The 23,193-nt window shown below is 38.1% G+C and overlaps 1 protein-coding gene across 4 annotated transcripts; it reads left to right on the top strand.

The window, feature by feature from the left end:
* The first annotated feature begins 1,211 nt into the window (after positions 1 to 1,211).
* Positions 1,212 to 21,253, top strand: LOC149002040 (Ribosome recycling factor). Of its 4 annotated transcripts, XM_089136305.1 has the most exons (10): positions 1,212 to 1,485; positions 3,164 to 3,209; positions 6,000 to 6,233; positions 16,539 to 16,685; positions 16,780 to 16,895; positions 17,109 to 17,200; positions 17,456 to 17,477; positions 17,613 to 17,681; positions 20,353 to 20,421; positions 20,498 to 21,253. In XM_089136305.1, the coding sequence occupies exons 3-10, from the start codon at positions 6,023 to 6,025 to the stop codon at positions 20,576 to 20,578; spliced, it is 807 nt and encodes a 268-aa protein (XP_088992431.1). In that variant the 5' UTR covers positions 1,212 to 1,485; positions 3,164 to 3,209; positions 6,000 to 6,022; the 3' UTR covers positions 20,579 to 21,253. The 4 variants fall into 4 exon arrangements, with proteins under 4 accessions (XP_088992431.1, XP_088992432.1, XP_088992430.1 ...); XM_089136306.1 differs by lacking the exon at positions 3,164 to 3,209 and having other exon boundaries at positions 6,005 to 6,233; XM_089136304.1 differs by lacking the exon at positions 3,164 to 3,209 and having other exon boundaries at positions 1,216 to 1,485; positions 20,498 to 21,243.
* Positions 21,254 to 23,193: the final 1,940 nt, after the last annotated feature.

The raw sequence follows: 23,193 nt of genomic DNA on the forward strand, positions 1-23,193 counted from the left end.
TTGCAGCTCTTTTGGATTTGGAAGTTCCAATGTGCAAGAAAGTTCAACCACCGCAAGGTACTAGACTCCAGAGATGGTTGCAAACTTCTGCATCCATCATAGCCTCTGTAATGTTGTAGGTCGCCACCATTGAAGCTTGTGCAACTTCCTATGCCCAAGCCCATGCCGCAAAACCATCCATCCAAAGATATGGCAAAGGAAAAGTCACCCTGCCGAAGCACTAGCCCCTCCGTTCTTCTCATGAAGTCAAGTGGTGGATTCCCTAGCAGTGGAACATACTTGCACTTTCGTTCTCCAAATCGATCTAGTAGTTGCTCAAGATGTAGCTTCTTTGTCTGTTTTTTCTCCACCGTAGTGGTGTGTATTACTTATCTTTTGAGCTTATTAGTTATTCTTGTAATTACAACTTTATTTCTAACATTTTAATAGGGTTGACCCATACCTTAGCTTAGATGACCCCATCTTATGTATGTATGACAATTAGGTCAAATTTCTCTCCTTGGTTTTGGAAGTTTATGTTTGAACCTTGTATTTCCACGTGTTTATGCATCCCTTTAAATTTCAATGAATGAAGTTTATGTTAGTCATGGTATAAGGTCAAGAGTTCAAATTTTTGTTTAAACTAAACCCTTTTAGATAGACCTAGTTTGTGGAAAAATAAAATAAAATAAAATAAAATAAAATAAAATAAAATAAAATAAAATAAAATAAAATAAAATAAAATAAAATAAAATAAAATGAAAATTTCAACGTCGGAGCTACCTAAAAATTATTGTGACCTGCTTGCTTCACCAAGAGTACAGTGGGATCCCCATCGAGTGGAATATTGTCATTAAGCCCCTATCGCTAAGCAATTAAAGTAAGCAGATAAATGTTTTTTAGAAAGACCAAACTACCCATTGTGGCAAAACCCAACCCTCCTCTTAGGGGCCCTTTTCGGTCTTCTTTTTATCTCGCTCTAAAGTCTGCTTTTAGGTTGTATGGTAACAATTCTTGCACACTTATTCTGTGCCATTTGTCCATTTAGGCATAGAAGTCAGAAAAACTTTTGTATGGTAAACCGATTTGAATTTTATATGCTAATTCAGCAAAAGTGTGCTGAAACGGATGTTATCACACAAATTATGTGCCAACAAGAAGTTCTAAATTGGAACTTCCCAAACACAGAATTGTTTCAGGTGAAAATTCGCGGGCAGAACACCGGAGTTGACGGTGATCAGGGACATCGAAGTAATTTCATTCGACTTCAAACAAAAACCTAAAAGGTCCTCGTCTCTCCCTGGTCTCTCTCGACTCTCTCTCGTCGCTCTCAACTCTCATGACTCTCTCTAGTCTCTCGAATCTCTAGTCTCTGTCGTGTCTCTCGTCTGTCTGAACCCTAAGCAAGCGTAAGAGGTCAAGGCAGCAAGCTCTCTTGTGCAAGCGAAGCCCTGTCTCTGCAACCGATCTCACTTCTTCATTTCATTCAATTGCTTCTGATTCGAGGTATTTTCCACTTCCTTATCCATATTTTGGTTAGTTGCTGCTTTTATTAGTCCTACGTTCAGAGGGGGATTTTCTTCAGATTTTTTTATCATTGAAAATGGGTTGTTTACAAATCATTCGTCTCCTTAACTCATGCCTAAAATGATTATGGGTTGAGATTGTTTGGTGGGATTCTGGGTTCCTAACGATATAATGCCTAAAATGATTATGAAATTGTTTTTTATTTCTTTAACTGAGTATGCTTGGATGAAGACCCGACTGTGGAAGCTAGATGCATATGTCAACATTCAATCCTGACTCGACATTGATCCTAATCTACACCATCCAGATCTGATCCAGACTCGCCCTCGACATTGCCTATTTTATCATTGGAGTTTTTAGTTTTCCTGTTTGGAACTCTGTTTGAATTTGTTTTAACAGAATACTACTTAATATTTGGCTTTCTTGAGAAGTTTTTTTTGATGTTGCCGCTGGAGGCTGCGTTCTTATCCTTCTTTGAGAAGTTGCTAAGAAAGTACTAGCTTTTTTTGTTAAATGCTTTTGACATTGTTGTTGCAAATATGATATTGTGGATTGTATTTAATATTCATTACCACCTATTTTAGTATTTTTTGTTAAATTTTTGTTTGACATGAAGATCATTCGAGCTTTCCTTGGAGTTTGATTGAGTTTTCAGATGTCAAAATTGACTAAAATACAATCTCAGTTCAGTATTGCAAATGTCTTTCTAGCATTTCTCAGTCTTAGTGATAAGTCGTGAGCAGAGTCAGGTCCTTAGAAGTTATTTGAATTTTTCTGCCTTTGTTGTCCATAAATGAATTTTGTTCATAGTTTTTCTTTTTCTTTGTACTTGTATATATAATTTTGTCTGTTTGGCTCTTACTGTGATGAAAAATAAAAATATCAAGGATTGGGTTTGTCTTTGCTCCTAGATAATCTTTGTCTTTTCAGTTGAAATCAGGGAATGGAAAAACTATGACAGACATGTCAGTGAAATTAAACTGGACAATTCAAAGCCAGCAACCAACAGTTTTAAGACAAATAGGGGTAAACTTGTTACTCTTTCAAGTTTTAGGTAGATGATAGAGATGAAAGATCTTCTAGTCGTAAGAAAACTGAGATACTTTAGAAACTTGAAGCATATGTTACTGAAAGCTGAACCAGTCATCTCACTTGATCAAGCAGGGATAACAACAATCAGAGTAGAGCAAATGCAACAAACCTCTTCTTAGTTTGAAACTGAATTTGATTGAAGGGTTTCCAAAATTAGTTGTGTTATGCTTGGGACTTCATCCTTGTTTCAATGGGTTGTGGAATATGTACAAAGAGAGAGATTATATGATGTTGGTTTGCATTGTCATCTTTGGTTTCCATGCCAAACACAGCATTTTAAGCTTTTGGATAATCTAATTTTAATGGCTGGTCAGGTATATATTTCAAACTATTAGTCCCATACACGTGTGTGGTGATTGTCTGAATGATGAGTCTCATCTATAGTTTAATCTCACCGGACATTCTGAAACAAGGATCACATGCCTTTTGAAATTGCAAAATAAGGCATTGCTAGAGCCATTGAAGACCTAGTATGAAAAATATATGAATCACATGCATTGAAATTTCTTCTATTATGCTTGTTCATGAAGTGTGTTGTGTAAGCTTGTTCATGTATTCTATGCAGTTCTTGTCGCTTGAATGGCTCTCATGAAGGGGTGGTTGGGATTAAGGTATCTTAAATGTACAAGTTGCTCCTCTGAACTTCAACCATGTCGTTTCATTCTATAAAGTTAGTCTTAGTTTAGTGTTGATGTTCATCTTTATGTGAATAGATTAGGTAGATGTAGGTGTCTGCTACTGAATATTGGTTCTAATTTCAGATATTATTAGCAAGTTATATTATGGTTTTTTAGCCTGGGTTAAGATATTGATGTGTTTTAGTTGTTAATGATCATTTGTTTATGTCTTGTGGAGATGAGTTGCTTTCTAAATCTTAAGCGTTGCATGAAAAGATGTGGTTTTATCATTTATGATCTATGAAAATTGAAGTGCAACTTAATTGGGTTTGTTGTTGGAAGTCATGGCTATTCTCTACTGTTGGAAGAATAATATTTCTTTTACAACTAAAAATAGGTTCTTTGCTTAACCTTTCGTTTGTCATAGAAGAAAAATATTTATTTTATGGCTATTTTCATAATAGGGACTCTTTTGGATTGATCCAACAGGTGTTTTTGTAGGTGAGAATCCTCAGCTCAAATGGAAGAGCACCTAGAATGTTTCTAGGCTATGATGGTTCGATTCCATCAGGATGCATGTTGTTAATTTTGTTTTTGACAAATAATGAAAACCATTTTTCTATAAATAGATGGAGCGTTTGATGATCTTTCCTTTGGTTTTAATGTTCTTAAGTGGTATTTGTATTTAGCTTAGTTTTCTTTTGGTTTTATATAAATTTTAAAAAAAAAAAAAAAAAAAGGGTGCCCATTTTGTACTCTGACTTTGTACATACCATACAAAATTCTGTGCCAATTTTGCCAAAGAAATGTGCCCATTTGTGTCCAACCATACAAGATTTTAGTACAAATTCTGTGCCTAATTTGCCCAATTCGGCACAGAAGCATAAAAAGTGCATTCTGTGTCAAATTTGGCACAAAATCATTGCCATACAACCCTTAGTCTCTCTGCAATTCTTTTATTTCATCTTCCATTTTTCCATTCTGTCATCTTCTTCCACAATTTGGGAAAAAGCTAACAAAAAATATCCCTCTTTTCGACCTCACTCATCGGTGTTGAACAATTGCAGTACTGCTTTTCCCTTTTGGGTAGACGCTCTTCCTCTCTGTAAGTACCTCTTTTCCATGCGTTGTTGAATAGGTTTCTATTGTTTCATGGGAATTGGGACATGGATGTATAAAATCAATTTAGAGATGATAAGACTTCCTATTCCTATCCTTCCCCTTGGACTTCTGTTTCTTCTCATAAGACTTACTTTTCTTGCCCTTGATACCCAGGTACTTATGTGTCATTCCATGTTTGTAGTTCTCATTGACTTGAAAAATGCTTAGAGAACAAACATTTGAAGCTAACAATGGTTTTATAGAGTGAAAAACAATTATGATCTGGGCTGTTGATTTTGGGTGTTCATTTCTTGATGGAGGAACAAACCAGGGGTGAAATCAGATTGGGGTGTTATTGCTGTGAGTATAGCGGTGCCACAAAAATGTAGGGATTGAGTATGGGATTTTGAAGCTGCTAATTGTCTTTTACTTCTGTAGCAATCTGTGGGGGCAGTCCTTTCCTTTTTCTTTCAAACTTCTTTGTTTATCAGAAGCATCTTATAGATGTTGTATGGAAGCTTATGTGGTTTAGATCTCTTTGAGCTTTATTAGACATTAAATCCTCATATGATTTCAAATTGATATGCATTTCTTGTTATTCACTGCTGATTCCTATAGGTTTTGTTTTGTCGCGTTTGCTTGTAGCTTGGTTGAAGCCAAAAAGCTGAAATCATTGTTGCTAGTTCAACTCTCATAGTTTTGTTCTTGCATGTTCATTGTTACCTATGAATGGGCCACACATTGACTGATAATGGGAAAATATCCTGGTTGATTAGGTTTTGTTGCTTTTTGCATTTTCATCTTATGGATTTTCTCCTTTTTGTTCTGCTATTATGCTCCTGTTTATATTTGTGAAGAGGCACCTTTTTTTTTTTAAATAAAATTATTGTCTACATGCTAGAATTTTGGTTATTGGGGGATGTATTTTACCTCCCAAAGCGACCTTATTAAGCACGAACATATCATTAGATTCATGCTTCATTGCACCCGATTTTGAATGTGTATTACTGCTGTCTAGTCTGTTTAATTGCCTATTGTTTCCTATTTTCAATCTTAATATTCTCTTTGGATTTTTTTCTTAAATAACTTTTTTAATTAATTAATATTCAGTTTATTTTCCTGTGCCTGTATTATGAAACCTTACAATGTTTCTGTTCCATGGAGTTCTTCATGTATTGAGAATCTTTGAGGTTTTCTTCCCATTCCTTGTCGTAGTTGAACTAGCTCTGATTTTTAGTGAGAGACAGTGTGTGATTTCCCAAGGTAGATCTCATACAGAAGACCTCCCCCTGAGACCCTCCCTTAGGGAAACTCTCGACCCTTGTTTATGTTTTAGATGGTGTAAGGATGCTGTTGATATGCAAATTCTAAATTTCTCTTACGGACTAACTTGGTCATTCCTGATTCATCTCTGAAAAACAGGTGAAATTATCACCTCTTTCACCTTTCCTCCAACATAAATTATCACTCTAACACACACACACACACACACACACACACACACACACACAAAAATAATAATTTGAGTACTACTTTAAACCCAACTAGTTTGATGGACAACTAATCCAAGAGATCTTGAGGATTTGTGTTCCATCACTCCCATGTTATCTTTTTCCTTGAGTGCTTTAAAGGTTGTCTCATTCTCTTCCTTCCCCTTCATTTACATTACATTATTTTGCACAGTGAAGGGGTATGAAATTCTAGCTATGGCAACCCTTCTAAGGCGTACATTTTCATCAAAGAACTTTCTTTTCTTCCGAAGCTCAATCCATTGTGGTAATGTTTCATACTCGCATCTGAGTTTATTCAACCCTGTACGAGAGAGTTCAGTATTTGGACATCACGAAAATTGCAATGTAATCGGGCTTGATTTTTTGAAAGAAACTCGAAGATGGTTTGCCAAAGGAAGAAAGTCAAGTAAGTCATATCTTTGTAATTATATCACTTTATATCCACTTTAACACCTTCCATAAGAATTCAAATTTAGGTTCATCTCGGTTGATATTTATTGCCTGTAACCAGTTGGAGCTAGTTGCAATGTATATAAAGTACTCTTTTGCTTCCCCCTCCCCTTTCTCTGCCTTGCCCTTGTTAGGGCTAGAAGAGGCAATATCAGCATTTACAACTCATCCTTATCCCAACTTAATGGGGTCAGCTGCTTGAATTCTTGCACAGGCAAGGTGTTGCAATCGATAACAATAGCAAAAGGACAAAAACACATCATCAACAAATATAAGAACAAAAAGTCTTGTCTAGGATTTTGTGGTCTGATGGGACTGCAATTTAGATCCAAGGTTAGGGTTATGCAGGAGATGATATGGTGGGAGTTTGATGATCATCTGGTTGTTGGATTTGGATGCATGTAGTTCTACTCAAAAAAAAAAAAAAAAAAAAAAACAAAACAAAACAAACGAAAGAAGAAGAAGGAAGAGAGAGAGCATTTCACTTATGATTGTCTAGACAATTAGGAGAAGAATTGCCAAGTTCTTAAATAGACGTAATATAGTTGCACGTCAATGCTGGCAGCTAGGGCAAACACACATACAAAACTTATTAGTTCATATCTTCATTGTTTTTTTTTCCCCAAGCTGAATGCAAGGATTTAAATAATAAAAGAAACAAATAAGCCTAGGACTGTTAATAATTTAAAGTTGTTCCTACATATCCTATCCAATCCAAAATTCTACTCGCATAATTATCCTAATGAATAGGTAACAAAATCCTACATTATCTCCAAAACTCCCCCCGTGAAACAGCATCTCCTATTTTATCTCTTTACAAGCTGGATTTGGCGCCCACCAAATATGAATAATACACCTCTTTGCAAGCTGGACTTGGGGCCCATTAAATATGAAGAACTATCTCTTAGTCCCCCCCCCCCCCCCGGCCTTTTTTTTTTTTGGGAATAAGCCAATTTATTGAAGTGGCAAAGCCAAGGAAACAGCATTACAAAGGAACTGAATCCCAGGAGTGAAGTAGGCCAAGAGGTTGAGCACGCCATCAAGCTGGCCTTCTGGGCTAGGAGATCTGCTGCTTCATTGATCATCCTAAGAAAATAAGCATAATTACATGGTTTGAACCGCTCACTAAGACATATAAGATGAGCTGCTTACAATCTGATTCGAACCACGCTTTGAATACCTCATCTCCAATAGCATGGAGCATGGCTCTCCTTTATGCCAGGACTTCTGCCATTGGTGCTGAGTAAGCCTCTCCATGCTCTGAAATGGCCAAACACAGGTGTCTCCTGTTGTCCCTTATAAGAACACCAAAGCCAGCTTGTCCTGATCCTTCATCAAATGATTCATCTACATTGATTTTGTGGTGGAAGTTAGGAGAGGGGCATCCACTTCAATGCTGTTGCGGAGGAGAGGCCGCTGGTTGTTTGGTGGGCTGGGGCCTGGGGCCTGGGGCATCTAAATTCCTGGGAGGCTTTTGCTGCAACAGTCCAGACTTCCACAGGGTCCATTTTCCTGCACTTGAAAGAAGTGTCGTTGCGGGCCCTCCAAATAAGCCTGCAAATCTAGAAACATAGGGACTGGGCTCTCCTTTTCTCCTCCTTCGGCCCAATCTGTATATTCATTAGCTGTTCGACCCATACTGGTGATTGAGTGGGCTCCCTTCGATCAATCTTAGAATCCAATGGGCTTGAGAACCAAATTAGTCATGCAAAGGGGCAATTAAACAGAAGATAGTTCACTGTTTCACAGTATTCCCCACAATGAGTGCAAGAAGGATCATTGAAATGTCTCTTCCTCATCGTCTCTCCTGAAGCCAGACCCTCTACCAGCGCACACCACATGAAAAACTTGAATTTGGGTGTTGCTTTTACTTTCCAAGATAAATGACCACCCCTTGTCGAGGATGAGAGTCCACGAGTGCCTATGAGATGAAGTAGCCTTGGCTGCGTATTTCTCCAATTCCAGATAAATGACCACATGATAAACTTGACTTTGGTTGTTGTTTTTACTTTCCAGATAAATGACCACACCTTGTCGAGGATGAGTCCACGGGTGCATATGAGATGAGTAGCCTTGGCTGCATATTTCTCCAACTCTTCGTTGAGCAGGTTATGGTAACGTGACAGTAACTTCTACTTGTACTGCATCAATTTCCCCCTCTTTAAATATATATATATATATATATATATATAAATAAATCTGCCTCACTCGATCGACACCACAAAATAGGATTGGATGGGTTGATGTCGCATTGTTCAGTCATAATCACTAAGAAAAAAGAAGGAGAGAAGGGATATAAGAGATAGAAAGATCTCAAGGAAGAGAAAACAAGTAGGGGAGAGATTTACCCAGCTTTGGGCTTTGATGCCGAATAATGGGGGACAGAATAACAAAGAAAGAAGGATAAAGCAAATAGGGGGAAGAAAGGGAAACTTGAGAAGAATCAGACTGGTAGTAGGGGAAGAGGGAGAAGAAGAACTAAATGAAGACAGGAAAAAGAAAAAAAAGAGGTGGGGGTGGGGGGAAGGAGAGTTCAAAGGCACACACAAAACTTAATAATTCATGTCTTCATTCTAAAATTGAAGTAAAAAGTAGGACTCTCAACAATTTAAGTTAACTAAAATTATTTTTACATTACCTATTGATCGTGTCGCTAACCAATCAAAAATAAAATCCTATACTAATCCAGCAAGCAGAAAGTAGGGGGTCGAACTATGGGGAACTAAAAGGCTAAGTTACTAAGATTGAATTTAACACAACTAAATTTAAACTAAATCTATTAATTAATTGAAAAACGTTAACTATGAATATGTGAAGATCTTTGGGATTTCAAACCCCTAATGCTTTTCCCTAACTGATATAACTCTACACTTCAAAGTAAATTAGGGATGGTCTTCCTAGATATGCCCTATCTTCGCAAGACTATCGTCCTTCACAGAAGCTTGGCATGCTTAGTTTGCTGAGCTATAGAACATCTTTGGCCAAACTCAAACACAATCAACTAGAAGATAGAACAATCAAATTAATGAAATAAGCATGGTTCATCTACATTCCAAAGAAAAGGAACTAGCTACTCATTATCACAAAGTTCATAAGAAAAATAAAGATGAAACATAGGGGGAGAGAGAGAGATGTGGTCTTCTTCTTTAGCAATGAGAGATGAGAGCCGCATTTACCGTCTTCCTTCTCTTCTCTGTGGCTGGCTTCTCTTTTATGCCTCCTGCACACAATGAATCCTTCTCTTTACCCGTAGATTCGACCTTTATTCGTTCGGATTTTGGGAAAGCTCAAAACTAGAAAGTTGTAGATATTTTCGATATCGTTCTATAGCATCTTGAATCACCAAAATCCAAGCTCATACGAGATAGATATGCCCAAAATACTGAAGGTAGGTCTGTTTACCCGATTTTCAGATTTATTACCAATTTTGTTCCTTAGACCTCCACCTATTTCCAATTTGGCTAGGACCTCACTTTTCATGATTTCTTGAGCAGCAAGATTGAATGCCATGATTTAAAATCCACCAATATCTAATATATTTGCCAACTTTACTCCATATTATCTCTAATATCCAAAATCACCTTATTCTTGAAAAATACACAAAAATACTCAATTAGCCCTCTTCAATTAAATAAGTATGGGGAATTAAATCAAATAAATAATGGTAAATGCATGCTTATCAAATACCCCCACACTTGAGTGTTTGCTAGTCCTTGAGCAAAACGAAACAATAAAAGTAATACGGAAAATAAAGAAAGAAAAACCTAACTCACTTTCGTAGGAATCACGGTTGCACAAACCTTTAAACCTCTAGGTTACCCTAGTGGACGAGTTGTGTCTCGTGAGTGTTTGCAGAGAATATACACACAAAATTCTTAAGTGCTCTTCTAATTATTCTGGCAATAGTAAGAGTAAAAAGACAGATTTCAAGACAAAGACACTCAATTAAAGATTGAAGGGAATATAGGCACCCCCACGCTTAAGCTCTTTACACCCTCTCTTGAGTCTAGCTCTAGGCAAACAATTTAATCGAGAAGTCTCCTCTTATCTTCAGCCTACCAGTTCACCCTTAGATAAAACTAAACCAGGTACCAAATAATACCAAGAACTCAAGATCTAAGCAATATTGACCTTCTTAGACATTTCACCTTTATAAGCACATTAATTCACTTCTTTCTTTAATGCTCACAGTTCTAGTCCGTGCAATGTCTTGCCTCTTAAGCTTTCTAGATGGCCTATATAACGAGTGTTGGGTCAGCCGCTCTCAAGCCAGATGGCCTTAAGGGACTAGGTGTAGAATACCCCTCGAACTTACTTCCTCAACCCAACTAGGCTACAGGCCAAGACTGGATCAAAGACACCCCAACTGTTTGACGCGAGGCACGATGTTGGTGACACCGAGACCCGGTTACTAAGAAGGAGGTCTAACCTTTAAACTTCAGCATTTTTTTCTTTTTTCTTTTTCACATTTTACTTCAATTCACTTCACATTTAAATAGTCTAAAATTGGTCTCAACTTGTCACCATAAGCACAGGGCAATACAAGATAACTAGATGATCAAACCTTTTGGACTACCTGGAATTCCTATTTTCCGATTCAACCTCAGTCTCAAAATGTAAAACCCATTACTATTCTCTCAAGAGGGTGTTCATTACATCAGATGGGATTTCTAAAACACTTAAACTCTCATTTTGTATCTAAGCAAGGAATTAAAACATTTATCTTACCAAAGCCAGAAAAAATTGGGCACTTTTTATCTTTGTGAATGCTCTACCAACTATGAACAAGTCTTACTCGAGTTGACACCCCCCCCCAACACTTAAATTATGCAATGACCTCGGTGCATGCAAGACATAAAAAAAAAACATGATAGAAGCAAATAGAGGAAAGAGTGTACCCGATGTTTGAAATCATGATAGAGCACGCAACAGTATTACCTAACAACAAACAAAGAAAAGAGAAGAAAAAGAACAAGAAATAAAATCTAAACAAATGGGTTGCCTCCCATAAAGCGCTAAGTTTAAAGTCTTCAGCGAGACTCAGTGAGATGCAGCCAGTGGAGGTGGAGGCTCAAATCTAAATGTGAATGGTGACTGCTCCAAAGAAGTTGAAGAGTCCAACAATGTGTTGACTTCCTCAATATTTAGGTTAGATTCCCCAAATGGCAAGTAATACTGCAGGGGATCATCAATAAACATGTTTGGAGTATAATCAGCCACTACCTCATCAATAAAGTTAATCGCAAAGCACTCTTCATCCCTATTTGAGCTTAAGGATGCATTGAAGATATTGACTCAATTTCTTATTGCCAAATGATATGTCCATGACACCCGATCTACAATTGATGCAAGCATTCGCAATGGCTAAAAAGAGCCGTCCAAGAATGACTGGTGGTAACTTATTGGTAGTTGTATTGTCCATATCTAGGATAAAAAAATCAACAGGAAAATATAGATCCTCAACCTTTACCAAAACATTTTCAAGTAGCCCACGGGGTTGTTTGATTAAGCGGTCTGCCAATTGTAGAATCACATTAGTGGATTTCAAATCTCCTAGACCAAACCTATCATAAACTGAACTGGGTAAAATATTCACACTGGCTCCCAAATCAAGCAATGTTTTTAATGGATAAATTTCCAATGACACATGAAATTAAAGGTGTACCTGGATCTTTAAGTTTAGGGGGCAGTTGGTTGGAAATTACAGAGCTGACTTGTTCAGTTAGGTGCACAGTTTTAGATGTTTGAGTCTTCAACTTACGCTTTTGGGTGCACAAATCTTTTAGAAACTTAGCATAAGCTGGGATTTGCTTGATAGCATCTAAGAGTGGGAGATTGATATGAACTTGTTGGAATACATCAATCATCTCTTGCATCTTAGCATTCTTTTTAGAATATGGAATTGAGGACTCAAAAGTTTCAGGGAAGGGGGCTTTGGGAGTGTAAGATTTAGGAGTAGGACCCTCTACAATCGGAATGTGCAACCCCTTACGAGGAAATTGATGGGGAATACTTACAGGTGGTGTTTCTTTACTAGGCTTGTGTGCATCATCTTCAGTCTCATGGGTCAAATCAACCTCCTCTCGACTCTCAAGATCAATGGGCAATGGCTTGGGAGTAGGCAAAGGTACATAATATTCCTTCCCACTACGTATCACAATAAAGACTGCTTGGATTTGTTCTTTCCTAGACCCAATTTGATGATTAGGGTTACCTATTGGTTGACTAGGTAATTGACCAATCTCCCTCCTTACGATGGCATCAGCTAGTTGACCAAGTTGGGTTTCCAATTTGTTAATGGACTGAGAATGGGAATGCAACAATTGAGTGTTTTGCTCTAATCCACTAAGTGCTTTTAGTACCTTAGCCTCAAATGATGAATTATGTGAGGGTTGTGGAGATGATGGTTACTCATTCCTATAGGCATTTTGGTGCATATTAAATGGAGGTGGCCTATAAGGTATTTGATTAGAGGGATTGGGCATTGAGTTTCGCCATGAAAAATTGGGGTGGTTTCGCCATCCTGGTTTGTAGGTATTGGAATATGGATCATTGCCCAATTTAGAGACTCCTTGGGCCAAATGTGTATGCTCCTTAACAAACTCAAGGTATTGTGTAGCCAAATAGCAATCAGTGACATGATGGGATAGGCTAGAACATAAAGCACATGCTTCAATCTGATTAGGTGGAGACGAACTTGTAGGAAGTGGATATGGGGTTTGTTGTCCTAATGACAAGAGATATTCCAATTTCTTAGATAGCAAGTCAACCTTAGCACTCATCTCAACGGTAGGATTGTTCTCATTGAGACTGTTCCTCTTTGGTTGCCAAATGGATGGAATCTCAGTCCTAGCTGTTGAAGCATGGTGTTGGGAGTTTTCACTAAGGGTCTCAAAAAGTTCTCATGCCTCATTCTCATTCTTGTGCATGAAAGTCCCACCACAAGAAGAATCAACCATTTTGCCTATGTCGGTCTCTAAGGCCATCATAAAAGCATTGAACCAATTGCCATTTAGGAATAGCATGGTGGGGGCACTTTCTAAGTAATTCTTTTAATCTTTCCTAGGCCTCATGAAATTGTTCTCCTTCTTGTTGGGACTCATTATCGCTCTCCTAATGCTATTAGTACGGCCAATGGGGAAGAACTTTTTAAGGAACTCCTGTTGCATTTCTGCCCAAATAGAAATTTTAACATTGTCCAAAAAATGAAGCCAATGCTTAGCTTTATCTTTAAGGGAGAATGGGAAAAGAAGTAACCTTAAAGCATCAACTGAGAGGTTTTGAATTTTAACTGTGGAGGACACCTCTAAAAACTCATCTAAGTGCTTATAAGGCTCTTCATTGGCAAGTCCATAAAAAGATGATAGTATTTGAATCACACTAGATTTGATCTCATATTGAGCCTCCTTTATGTCAAGCAACTTAATACAAGAAACCGGAGTATATATCCCTCATTGGAGGCTCATAGTTTGCCATGGTTATTTGCCTTCTAAGGTTGGCCAAAGTCTCTTCTAACTTTAAGTCAAGTGGAGTCAACTCAGGGTTCAGAGACCGACGACCATGCATACACACAGAAGAAGAAGAAACAAAAGAAGCTAAATAAGTAAAATTCATAGAAAATAACTATAGCAAAAGGGAGAGTTTAGGACATACCTGAAGCATAATCCACGTGATCTTTCGAACAAAAGTTACACATGTGGGATCTAAGGGATGAGGATTTTTAAAAATTAAGCTAAACAACCCAATCTAATGCAAATATTACAATTGAAAAGTCCTAAATACAATTATATCTAAGAAAGAAAAGATAACAACCTAAACTAAGTATCGAATCGCGCTACTCTTGTAGTTACCTACAAAACAAAAGAAAAAGAGATTAGTTAAATAAGCAAAGAAAAAATAAAAATTAAAACACTAAAATTACTCTAAAAATTATGCCTAATTGACAAAAATCAATCATAGCAACCGTGCTTTGGTTCCCCGGCAACGGCGCCAAAATTTGATCGTGTCGCTAACCAATCAAAAATAAAATTCTATACTAATCTAGCAAGCAGAAAGTACGGGGTCGAACTATGGGGAACTAAAAGGCTAAGTTACTAAGATTGAATTTAACACAACAAAATTAAAACTAAATCTATTAATTAATTCAAAAACGTTAACTATGAATATGTGAAGATCTTTGGGATTTCAAACTCCCAATGCTTTTCCCTAATCGATATAACTCTACACTTCAAAGTAAATTAGGGATGGTCTTCCTAGATATGCCCTATCTTCACAAGACTATCATCTTTCGCGGAAGCTTGGCACGCTTAGTTTGCTGAGCTATAGAACATCTTTGGCCAAACTCAAACACAATCAACTAGAAGATATAGAACAATCAAATTAATGAATAAGCATGGTTCATCTACGTCCCAAAGAAAAGGAACTAGCTACTCATTATCACAAAGTTCATAAGAAAAATAAAGATGAAACATAGAGGGAAAGAGAGAGATGTGGTCTTCTTCAGCAATGAGAGATGAGAGCCGCATTTGCCGTCTTCCTTCTCTTCTCTGTGGCTGGCTTCTCTTTTATGCCTCCTGCACACAATGAATCCTTCTCTTTACCCGTAGATTCGACCTTTATTCGTTCGGATTTTGGGAAAGCTCAAAACTAGAAAGTTGTAGATATTTTCGATATCGTTCCATAGCATCTTGAATCACCAAAATCCAAGCTCATACAAGAGAGATATGCCCAAAATACTGAAGGTAGGTCTGTTTACCCGATTTTCAGATTTATTACCAATTTTGTTCCTTAGACCTCCACTTATTTCCAATTTGGCTAAGATCTCACTTTTCATGATTTCTTGAGCAGCAAGATTGAATGCCATGATTTAAAATCCACCAATATCTAATATATTTGCCAACTTTACTCCATATTATCTCTAATATCCAAAATCACCTTATTCCTGAAAAATACACAAAAATACTCAATTAGCTTTCTTCAATTAAATAAGTATGGGGAATTAAATCAAATAAATAATGGTAAATGCATGCTTATCGCCTGTCCAAACTAAAATTCTAGTTGCGTAACTATCCCAATAAATAAATAAATAAATCCTAGATTATATCTTTAAAACTCCGATGCAAAACAGCATCTCCTATTTTATGTCCTTGCAAGCTGGACTTGGGGCCCACCAAATATGAATAATATCTTTGAGGCTACTGTTACTATAGCGTGAATTGTAACTTCTGGTTGTGCTGCATCACAACAGCACTTTGCTAAGACATTAAATTGAAATTCTGAACTGTTACGTTGCTGCTGATGACGGGGGTCTATATCTAGGAACCTTTATTCCTTAGGTCCTAATCCTAAATACAATAGGAAATTATTCATTCAAAAAAAAAAAATTACAATAGAAAAGCAAATAAAGACAAAGCATAACACGCCTTCGCATAAAAAATTTAGTGGAATGTATGCTGGTCTGAATTACACTCTAACCAAGTTATGTCACAACCTAATCACATGACCTCTAAACAAATTAAACCATACTAACTCAAATTGAACCAGAGTTGAAAAACTGGTTCAATTGAATACACAGAAGCCCGGGATAGAAAGGGTGGGGGACCATTAAATATAAAAGCTTACTGCTATACTATTTGTACTTCTAGTGCTACTGGATTTCTTGTGCTTCTCGAGATGTAGATTTTTCAAATTCATCTGGGGGACCGCACAGTAAGACTGTCGCTGATAAGTCTCAAAATCCTCTTCACTTCACTATACATTAAAGGAAAAATAACAGGATATCTAATTGACTATGAAACTAAGTCATGCAGACGCACACTGAAGCAACATGGAACTTCAATGTTGGTAACCCTGAACAAGTAAAAAACTAAAATCGATGAACTACTAAATAGGAAAACTAACTCCAACCGTTAATTGACCAAAAACCATGCACCTGTGCTTATTGGTGAGAGCTCCAAGGCCTAGCCTGCCTGTCCATTCAGCCAGGTGTTGGTGCATCAGAACACATGCTTTCTTACCCTCTAATGCTGTCATTTATTTGCTAGACGCAAGCTGGCCTTTAGCTATTGTGTTTGTTCAAGTCCACAAGGTAATGTTGCTATTTCAGAGCATGGCAAGATACATACCCTTTTTTTTTTTTTTTTTAAAGAGTGACAACACAAATATTCAGACATGCAAGAAACTTTGTTAATCAACTTTCCATCTCCCTATTACACTGTCTTATGTTCATGCTTGTATCTTACAGCTTTCATCTGCATTGTAGGGAATGATGATGGTGATGGAGATACAGTTGAAGTTGTGCTGGATATCCGGCCTACTGTTAAGGCAGCTGCTCAGTCGCAGATGGATGCGGCAATGGATGCCTTATCTCGAGATCTGAGCAAATTAAGGACAGGAAGGGCATCTACAGGTACAATGCATGTGCTGGTTTATAAATGAATTTTCAGAATTCAGATTTGAATAATTAGCTGACCTCTTGGGATTTCCCCCCTCCCCCCCAACAGGAATGCTTGACCATATTATCGTGGAAACGGGTGGTGTAAAGATGTCCTTGAGTCACCTAGCTGTTGTTTCCGTCCTAGATTCAAAAACGCTCTCTATAACACCCTATGATCCAAATGTAATGGAATTCACTACAATCAAGTCTAATGTTTGTTAGTTAGATACCCTTCTTTCTTATTGCTCTCTTAAACAATTTGTTATTGTTTAGTACTGGTTTTTGACATTTTCTTCAAAGGGAATTCTACTGCAATATGCCACTGGCATGGACATTAAGATATTCTGAATTACTCCAAAAAAATTATGTAGCTTATTAAGTGTACCTGTTCTGCAGACCATAAAAGAGTTAGAGCACGCCATTGTTTCATCTCCTTTAGGTTTAAATCCAGTGGTGGAAGGCCAAAGGCTTGTTGCTGCTATCCCACCGTATGTAATCCTTCTGTTGAAACTCATAGTTTTGCATTTGATTTTTTGATTTTTTTTTTTTTTGGTTTGTTGGGGGGGGGGGGGGGGGGGATTGTTGTGCTTGTCCTAATAAAGGCCATTTCCCTGTAATAGTCATTGTTAGCAATCAGACCTGGGACAGTCTCTTTGTGCTAATTAGGCAAAGAACATTATCTTTCCCAAACGTCTATTCTCTGCACAACCTGATTAATGTTTTCTTTTTGCTTTAATTAACAGATTGACCAAGGAACACATGCAGGTGAGCTCATTTGGACCTAGAGTCTTTCATAAACCCTCCCCGCCCCCTCTTTGCAATTCTTTCTCTCTCTCCAAAGGCACACACACACACCCCCTTATACGATGGTCAATGGTAGATCTCTGTTTTTTGTACCAGGCAATGTGTAAGGTGGTTAGCAAATCTGCTGAAGAGGTGAAGCAAAGTATAAGAAGGGCACGACAAAAGGTATGGCAGAGAAAACATACTCATGTTTTTTATTGTTTGCCTTTTCCAATGTTTATTAAAGTAAGATCATTGTTCATAAGCTTTTTACTTTACTGACTACAGCAATCAAATAGATTTGAGTTTCTAAAAGGGCAGGCAGCATTTGACTAACTGATTAGTGATTAACCGCAGGCCTAATGGGTTTTTTTTTTTTTTTTTTTTTTTGTAATAGGCCTAATGGTTGTTGATATCCTCAGCTTGCACAAATTCCAATAACTAGAAAGATACACTAATGGAGATCAATTAGGGCAAAATTGGGGGTAAGCTGTTTTTTTCTTGCCCTCTGCTTTTTTCCCCCCCCCACCTCCCCCAACCCCTCAAAAACCTTTCTTCCTCCCCCCCCCCCCTTTTTTCCACCCCCCCCCAAATCCCCCCCCCCCCCTTTTTTTTTTTTTATTTCTTTTTCACCCCCCTTCCCCCCCCTCCACGGTTACAACTATACAACAACAACAACAACAACAACAATAAGCCTTTTCCCAACTAAATGGGGTCGCTACATGGATTCTTGCCCTCCAATCGGTTCTTTCAGGCCTGCTTGCAGGCCTGCTTACATATCCTTTCTCACCACTTCTCCTGGTTTCTTGGTCTACCCCTGCTCTTCTGTTCCTTCAATATGTTATTCACTTCTCCGCGGAGCATTTATGTCTCCGTTGAGCGTGGCCGTGCCACCTCCCTTTCTCGCTTATCACTTTGGCACTCCCGCCACTCTTTGATCGTTTCTTATCTTTCCATCCTGTTTTGCCACTCATCCATCTTGCATCCTCATTTCTCTCGTTTTCTATATGATTCTTCTTAACAGCCCAACACTCGCACCGTACATCATAGCTGGTCGGACAACGGTCCTATAAAATTTTCCTTTAGCTTTAATGGAATACGCCGATCACATAAGACCCCGGATGCACCTCTCCACTTCATCCACCCTATTTTAATTCTTTGGGAAACCTCATCTTCTAAATCACCTCTTTTACTTATGATTGAACCTAGGTACCTAAAACAATCACTCGAGGAATCTCTTTATCGTCAAGTATCACCACTTCATCATCTGCCCGATCATGACTAAAGTTACAAACTAGATATTACATCTTCGATCTACTAAGTTTAAAGCCTTTTGATTCCAAAGCTACTCTCCATGATTCTAATTTGGTATTAATCCCCACTTGGGTCTCATCAATCAACACAATATCATCCATAAAAGCATACACCAGGGGCCTCATCTTGAATGTCTTTGGTTAATTCATCCATTACCGGTGCAAATAGATATGGGCTTAAAGTTGACCCTTGATGTGCCCAACTGTTATCGGGAATTCATTACTTTGTCCCCCCTTTGTTCTAACACTAGTCACCGAACCATCATACATATCCTTAACTATATCTACATATTTACTTGCAACACTTCTTTTCTCTAGTACTTGCCAAATTAACGCTCTAGGGACTCTATCATAAGCTTTTTCTAGATCAATAAATACCATATGAAGGTCTTTCCTACATTCTCTATACCTTTCCATAAGTCTCCTAATTAAGTAAATAGCCTCCGTTGTAGATCTTCCCGGCATAAACCCAAATTGGTTCTCCGTAACTATAGTTAAGTGTCTCAACCGGGTTTCAATTATTCTCTCCCATAATTTCATCGTATGGCTCATCAATTTAATGCCTCTATAGTTATTACAACTTTGAATATCTCCTTTATTTTTGTAAATTGGAACCACAACACTTCTCCTCCAATCATCTGGCATTTTCCCTGTGCTCATAATCTTATTAAACAACTTAGTCAACCAAACTAGTCCATGGGTTCCTAAGCTCTTCCATACTTCAATTGGGATTTCATCAGGACCTTGAGTCTTGCCGAGTTTCATCCTCCTTAAAGCTTCTTTTAACTTGGACATCGAAATTCTACGAATATAAGTTCGGACACCAGTGCCTTGATTAAAATAATACACCCTGACCATGTCCACTATTTTGGTACAGGTGTGGGGAGTCCCCTACAACTTCTTGAGCCTGGTTTGAGCCAGCTGAACTGCATCATTATGCCTTTTTGATCATCAACTTGCTTGGGTTTGTTACAGGATCCATCCTTAAATCAACCATGAAATCTTTGCTTGTTGCATCTGTACCTAATTATTCCTCCAGACAGTAGGTCTTAGCACTCATGGTCAATTGCTGATCAATTGTGGATGTTTTCGGTAATCACATGAGTTAATAATTTTCTAAAATGAAGAATTTTCAGTCCTAGTTGACAGGATGTTTGTTTGTAAGGATAATGTGGCAAGGGGCACTTTAAAGAATGTGTTCAATTATTTGGATCAAGGTTTAAAGTGTCCCACAATACAGTGCGATACAAGCCGATGTGTATCCATATTGGCTATACAACCAATACGATATATATCGATACATCTTTCTACTGGATTGCATTAAAATACACTAGCCAGTACGATACAGTGCTTGATACGAAACGATACATCTCTTAATATCACCTGATCGCTATGATACTTGATAATGATTCTTTAAACCTTGATTTGGATGATGAGGATACACTTGTGTGTGTCATCTGAGGCTGGTGGATGAGAAAAATTAGAAAATCATATTGCCCTCTTAGATTCTATCATGCTAAAACTCTTGAAATTTGGTGGTACAGGCATTGGATTCGATAAAGAAAGCAGGGTCAAGCATCCCCAAAGACGATGCAAAGAGATTTGAGAAAGAAGTGAGTTACACATCCAGTGACTTAGAAAGGTTTATGTTTTTAACCAGGTCTTCTGATGGTAACATCCTTTTCCCAGATGGACGAGATCACAAAGAAATTTGTCAAATCAGCAGAGGAGATGTGCAAAGCAAAGGAGAAAGAGATCACTTCATGTTAAATAGCGGCAGATTGACATTTCATCGACTCCATGACCTCTGACCAGCCTGAGGACATCCTTTTTGAAGCATCTTTATTGAGAAAGAGTTTAGTTGGTTTGAAACCAAGAGTCTTCATGATTTTTTCATGAATTATTTTACGAGTTCAGGCATTTCAAAACCAGAGAAAAGCCAGATGGAGTTTTTCAGATTGGAAGCTACAAAGGATCAAGTTCTAACAATATTGGAAACACCTCCATCTTTGATGGGATTTTGGATTTTGTTGTGACAAAGTGCTCTTTGAGGGTTATCATATGCTGATTTTTGATTTGAAAGCTGAAATCCATTTATAATGATGATTATATATATTGTTGACAGTTATTTGCGCTCCTGAACCATAAATTTGGATTCCCATGACCTTTAATGGTTTGAGAGATACTGGCTACACTTAATTGTCTAAACATGTAGGTTCTGCTCAACCAGTGTAGCAATTGACAAAGTGTGGCCGCAGTGGGGAAATGTACATGGAACTTTTAATGGCGACTTGATAGGTTCATATGGAATTGTTAATTTTAGAGCCAATTGTTCATGCCTAGTAGTAGAATTGGAAGATGGTATATGCTAGAGAAATTTAAGTTTTAGTGACTAGTATTGATTATTTAACAGGTTACAGGGTTGTTTAGTGACATGGCATAGGTTAATCGGTGCTTGAAACTTTAGGGTGACAGAGGAAAGTCTAGCCTACTTGTTTGTCATTTAAATTGAGTAGTTGGACAGGGCTTGGAACTGGGTCCTTGGTTGAGCTCTTTAAGGAATCAGTTGTTTGCAAGATAAAAAATGGAGTGGGGAAAACTGGGTAAGGATAATTATGGAAAAATTACGTTAGTACTTACTTTTGGTTTTCTTTTACAAAAGTAATTATTCAATATTTCACTTACAAAACTAAGTTTGTGTATACAAAATCAACTAAAATAGTGATTTTTAATTCTTTTAGACATTTGTAACCCTTAAAACTAATTACATTGAAGAGGGAAAATCACTATTTTGCTCAAAAGAAAAAGTCACTAATTTTTCATACCCTTTGGACATTTTCACCCCCATATTGGTATGGTCAATTTTTGGGGTAAAAATGTTCAAAGGGATGAAAAATCAGTATTTTGTTAGTTTTGTAAATGCAAACTTAGTTTTAGCCAATGTTCGAAATGTTGCCCTGTGTAGCTGTGTCGGTGGCTGGTGATACCACTAACACTGCAACTCAGGGCGACATTTGGAGGGGTGTCGATGAAATTTTAAATCATTTTGACTTGAATTTTGACATGTAGCCTAATTTGATGCCAATAAATACATTGGGAGTGTTATTTTGACTTAAAACATCACCTAACTAATCTTCTTGATTGACACATGCCCAACTATATGCAGGGGAAACTAGAAGTTTGAAAAACTCATATAAACCAATATAAACATGTAAAGTGAACACAAGTACACTAGTGAAGAGAAATACTAAAGTCTACAATTCATTATACAACCTATGTACTGTGCCTAGGCGGGTCCAACTCCCATTGACTGTTCTCTCCAACCCATAGTGGCAATCATCCTCTCCCCCAACCAATTTATATATTGATCCCATCTCATTTGGTATTGATAGTTCTCCAGGTAGTCTTGAATTGCAGCTCTATAGCGGTCATCTTCCGCTTCCAAGAGAACTCCCATGTGAGGGAAGTGAAAATGGGCCAAGGAAGGTCCTGCAGGCCTAATGATGGTACTACTAGTGCCAATGACTGTGTAGATGATATGCATGTCTACCACGAGCCAAATATGGACTCCGCAACAAACTCTTGACCCCAAGAGCCACGCTCATAGTAACTATAGTCGTGCGAGTGCCCATAATACAAATTACTAGAGGGGATACCCATACCCATACCATAATGTCCATGAGGAGGAGGGAGCACCATAAATACCGATAAGCCCATAAGCAAATGTGGAGCCTACAGACTAATCCCAACTTATGGACAACCCCATCGCTCTTGTTAAGTTGTCCGTCAAATCTGGAGCTGAAGGATTTACGTAAGAACCATAGGTTCCGCAAGATATGTACAGGAAGGTGATATCATCATTAACCACCTCTGTGTTGTTGTTGCTTCCCATGGCCCTTCCCTTCCGGTGGTGGCTTGTATCAGGATATTCATGACCACGATGTTGTTCACCACCATGATCATGATCCTGGGTGGCATTTGTGAAATGACTCTCCCCAATGTATCTGAGTGGGGGTTGTTGTGTCTCCGGTAGTGGAACATGCAAATGCTCTTCAAGTCCTCCACCACCATCATCATCATCCCTCTTAGGCGGACTGGGAGCAAATGTGTTGTCTGGATCATCGTCCTGCCACTCCTGCGTGCTTGGTGCCACCATCCAATCCTCATCAATAGTACCAGTTGCCTTTGGTTCACATGCATGTGCCTTCCCATCTCGAGAGACTACAAACTCATCCGTTTCAACCCCTATAGCTCAAGCAAGTTCTCGGACAAGCCTCCCTCTAGGCTGGTCCAACATCGGCTCTCTCCAACATCCACTAAGTTAGAGGATCTTGCTCATCTGCACCCACCTCAAATATATCATCGAGATTGATGTTCTGTCAACT

The sequence above is a fragment of the Hakea prostrata genome, chromosome 10 (assembly GCF_041222555.1).
Source record: "Hakea prostrata isolate BN-2017 chromosome 10, UWA_Hpros_2, whole genome shotgun sequence".
In the NCBI taxonomy this organism is placed as follows: Eukaryota; Viridiplantae; Streptophyta; class Magnoliopsida; order Proteales; family Proteaceae; genus Hakea; species Hakea prostrata.

Excerpts from the sequence above, each read along its gene's own strand:
- LOC149002040 (XM_089136305.1), top strand. The coding sequence starts at position 6,023 with ATGGCAACCCTTCTAAGGCGTACATTTTCATCAAAGAACTTTCTTTTC. Across the intron at positions 16,686-16,779 it reads GACAGGAAGGGCATCTACAG|GAATGCTTGACCATATTATC; the intron begins GTACAATGCATG and ends CCCCCCCAACAG. Across the intron at positions 20,422-20,497 it reads CAAAGAGATTTGAGAAAGAA|ATGGACGAGATCACAAAGAA; the intron begins GTGAGTTACACA and ends TCCTTTTCCCAG.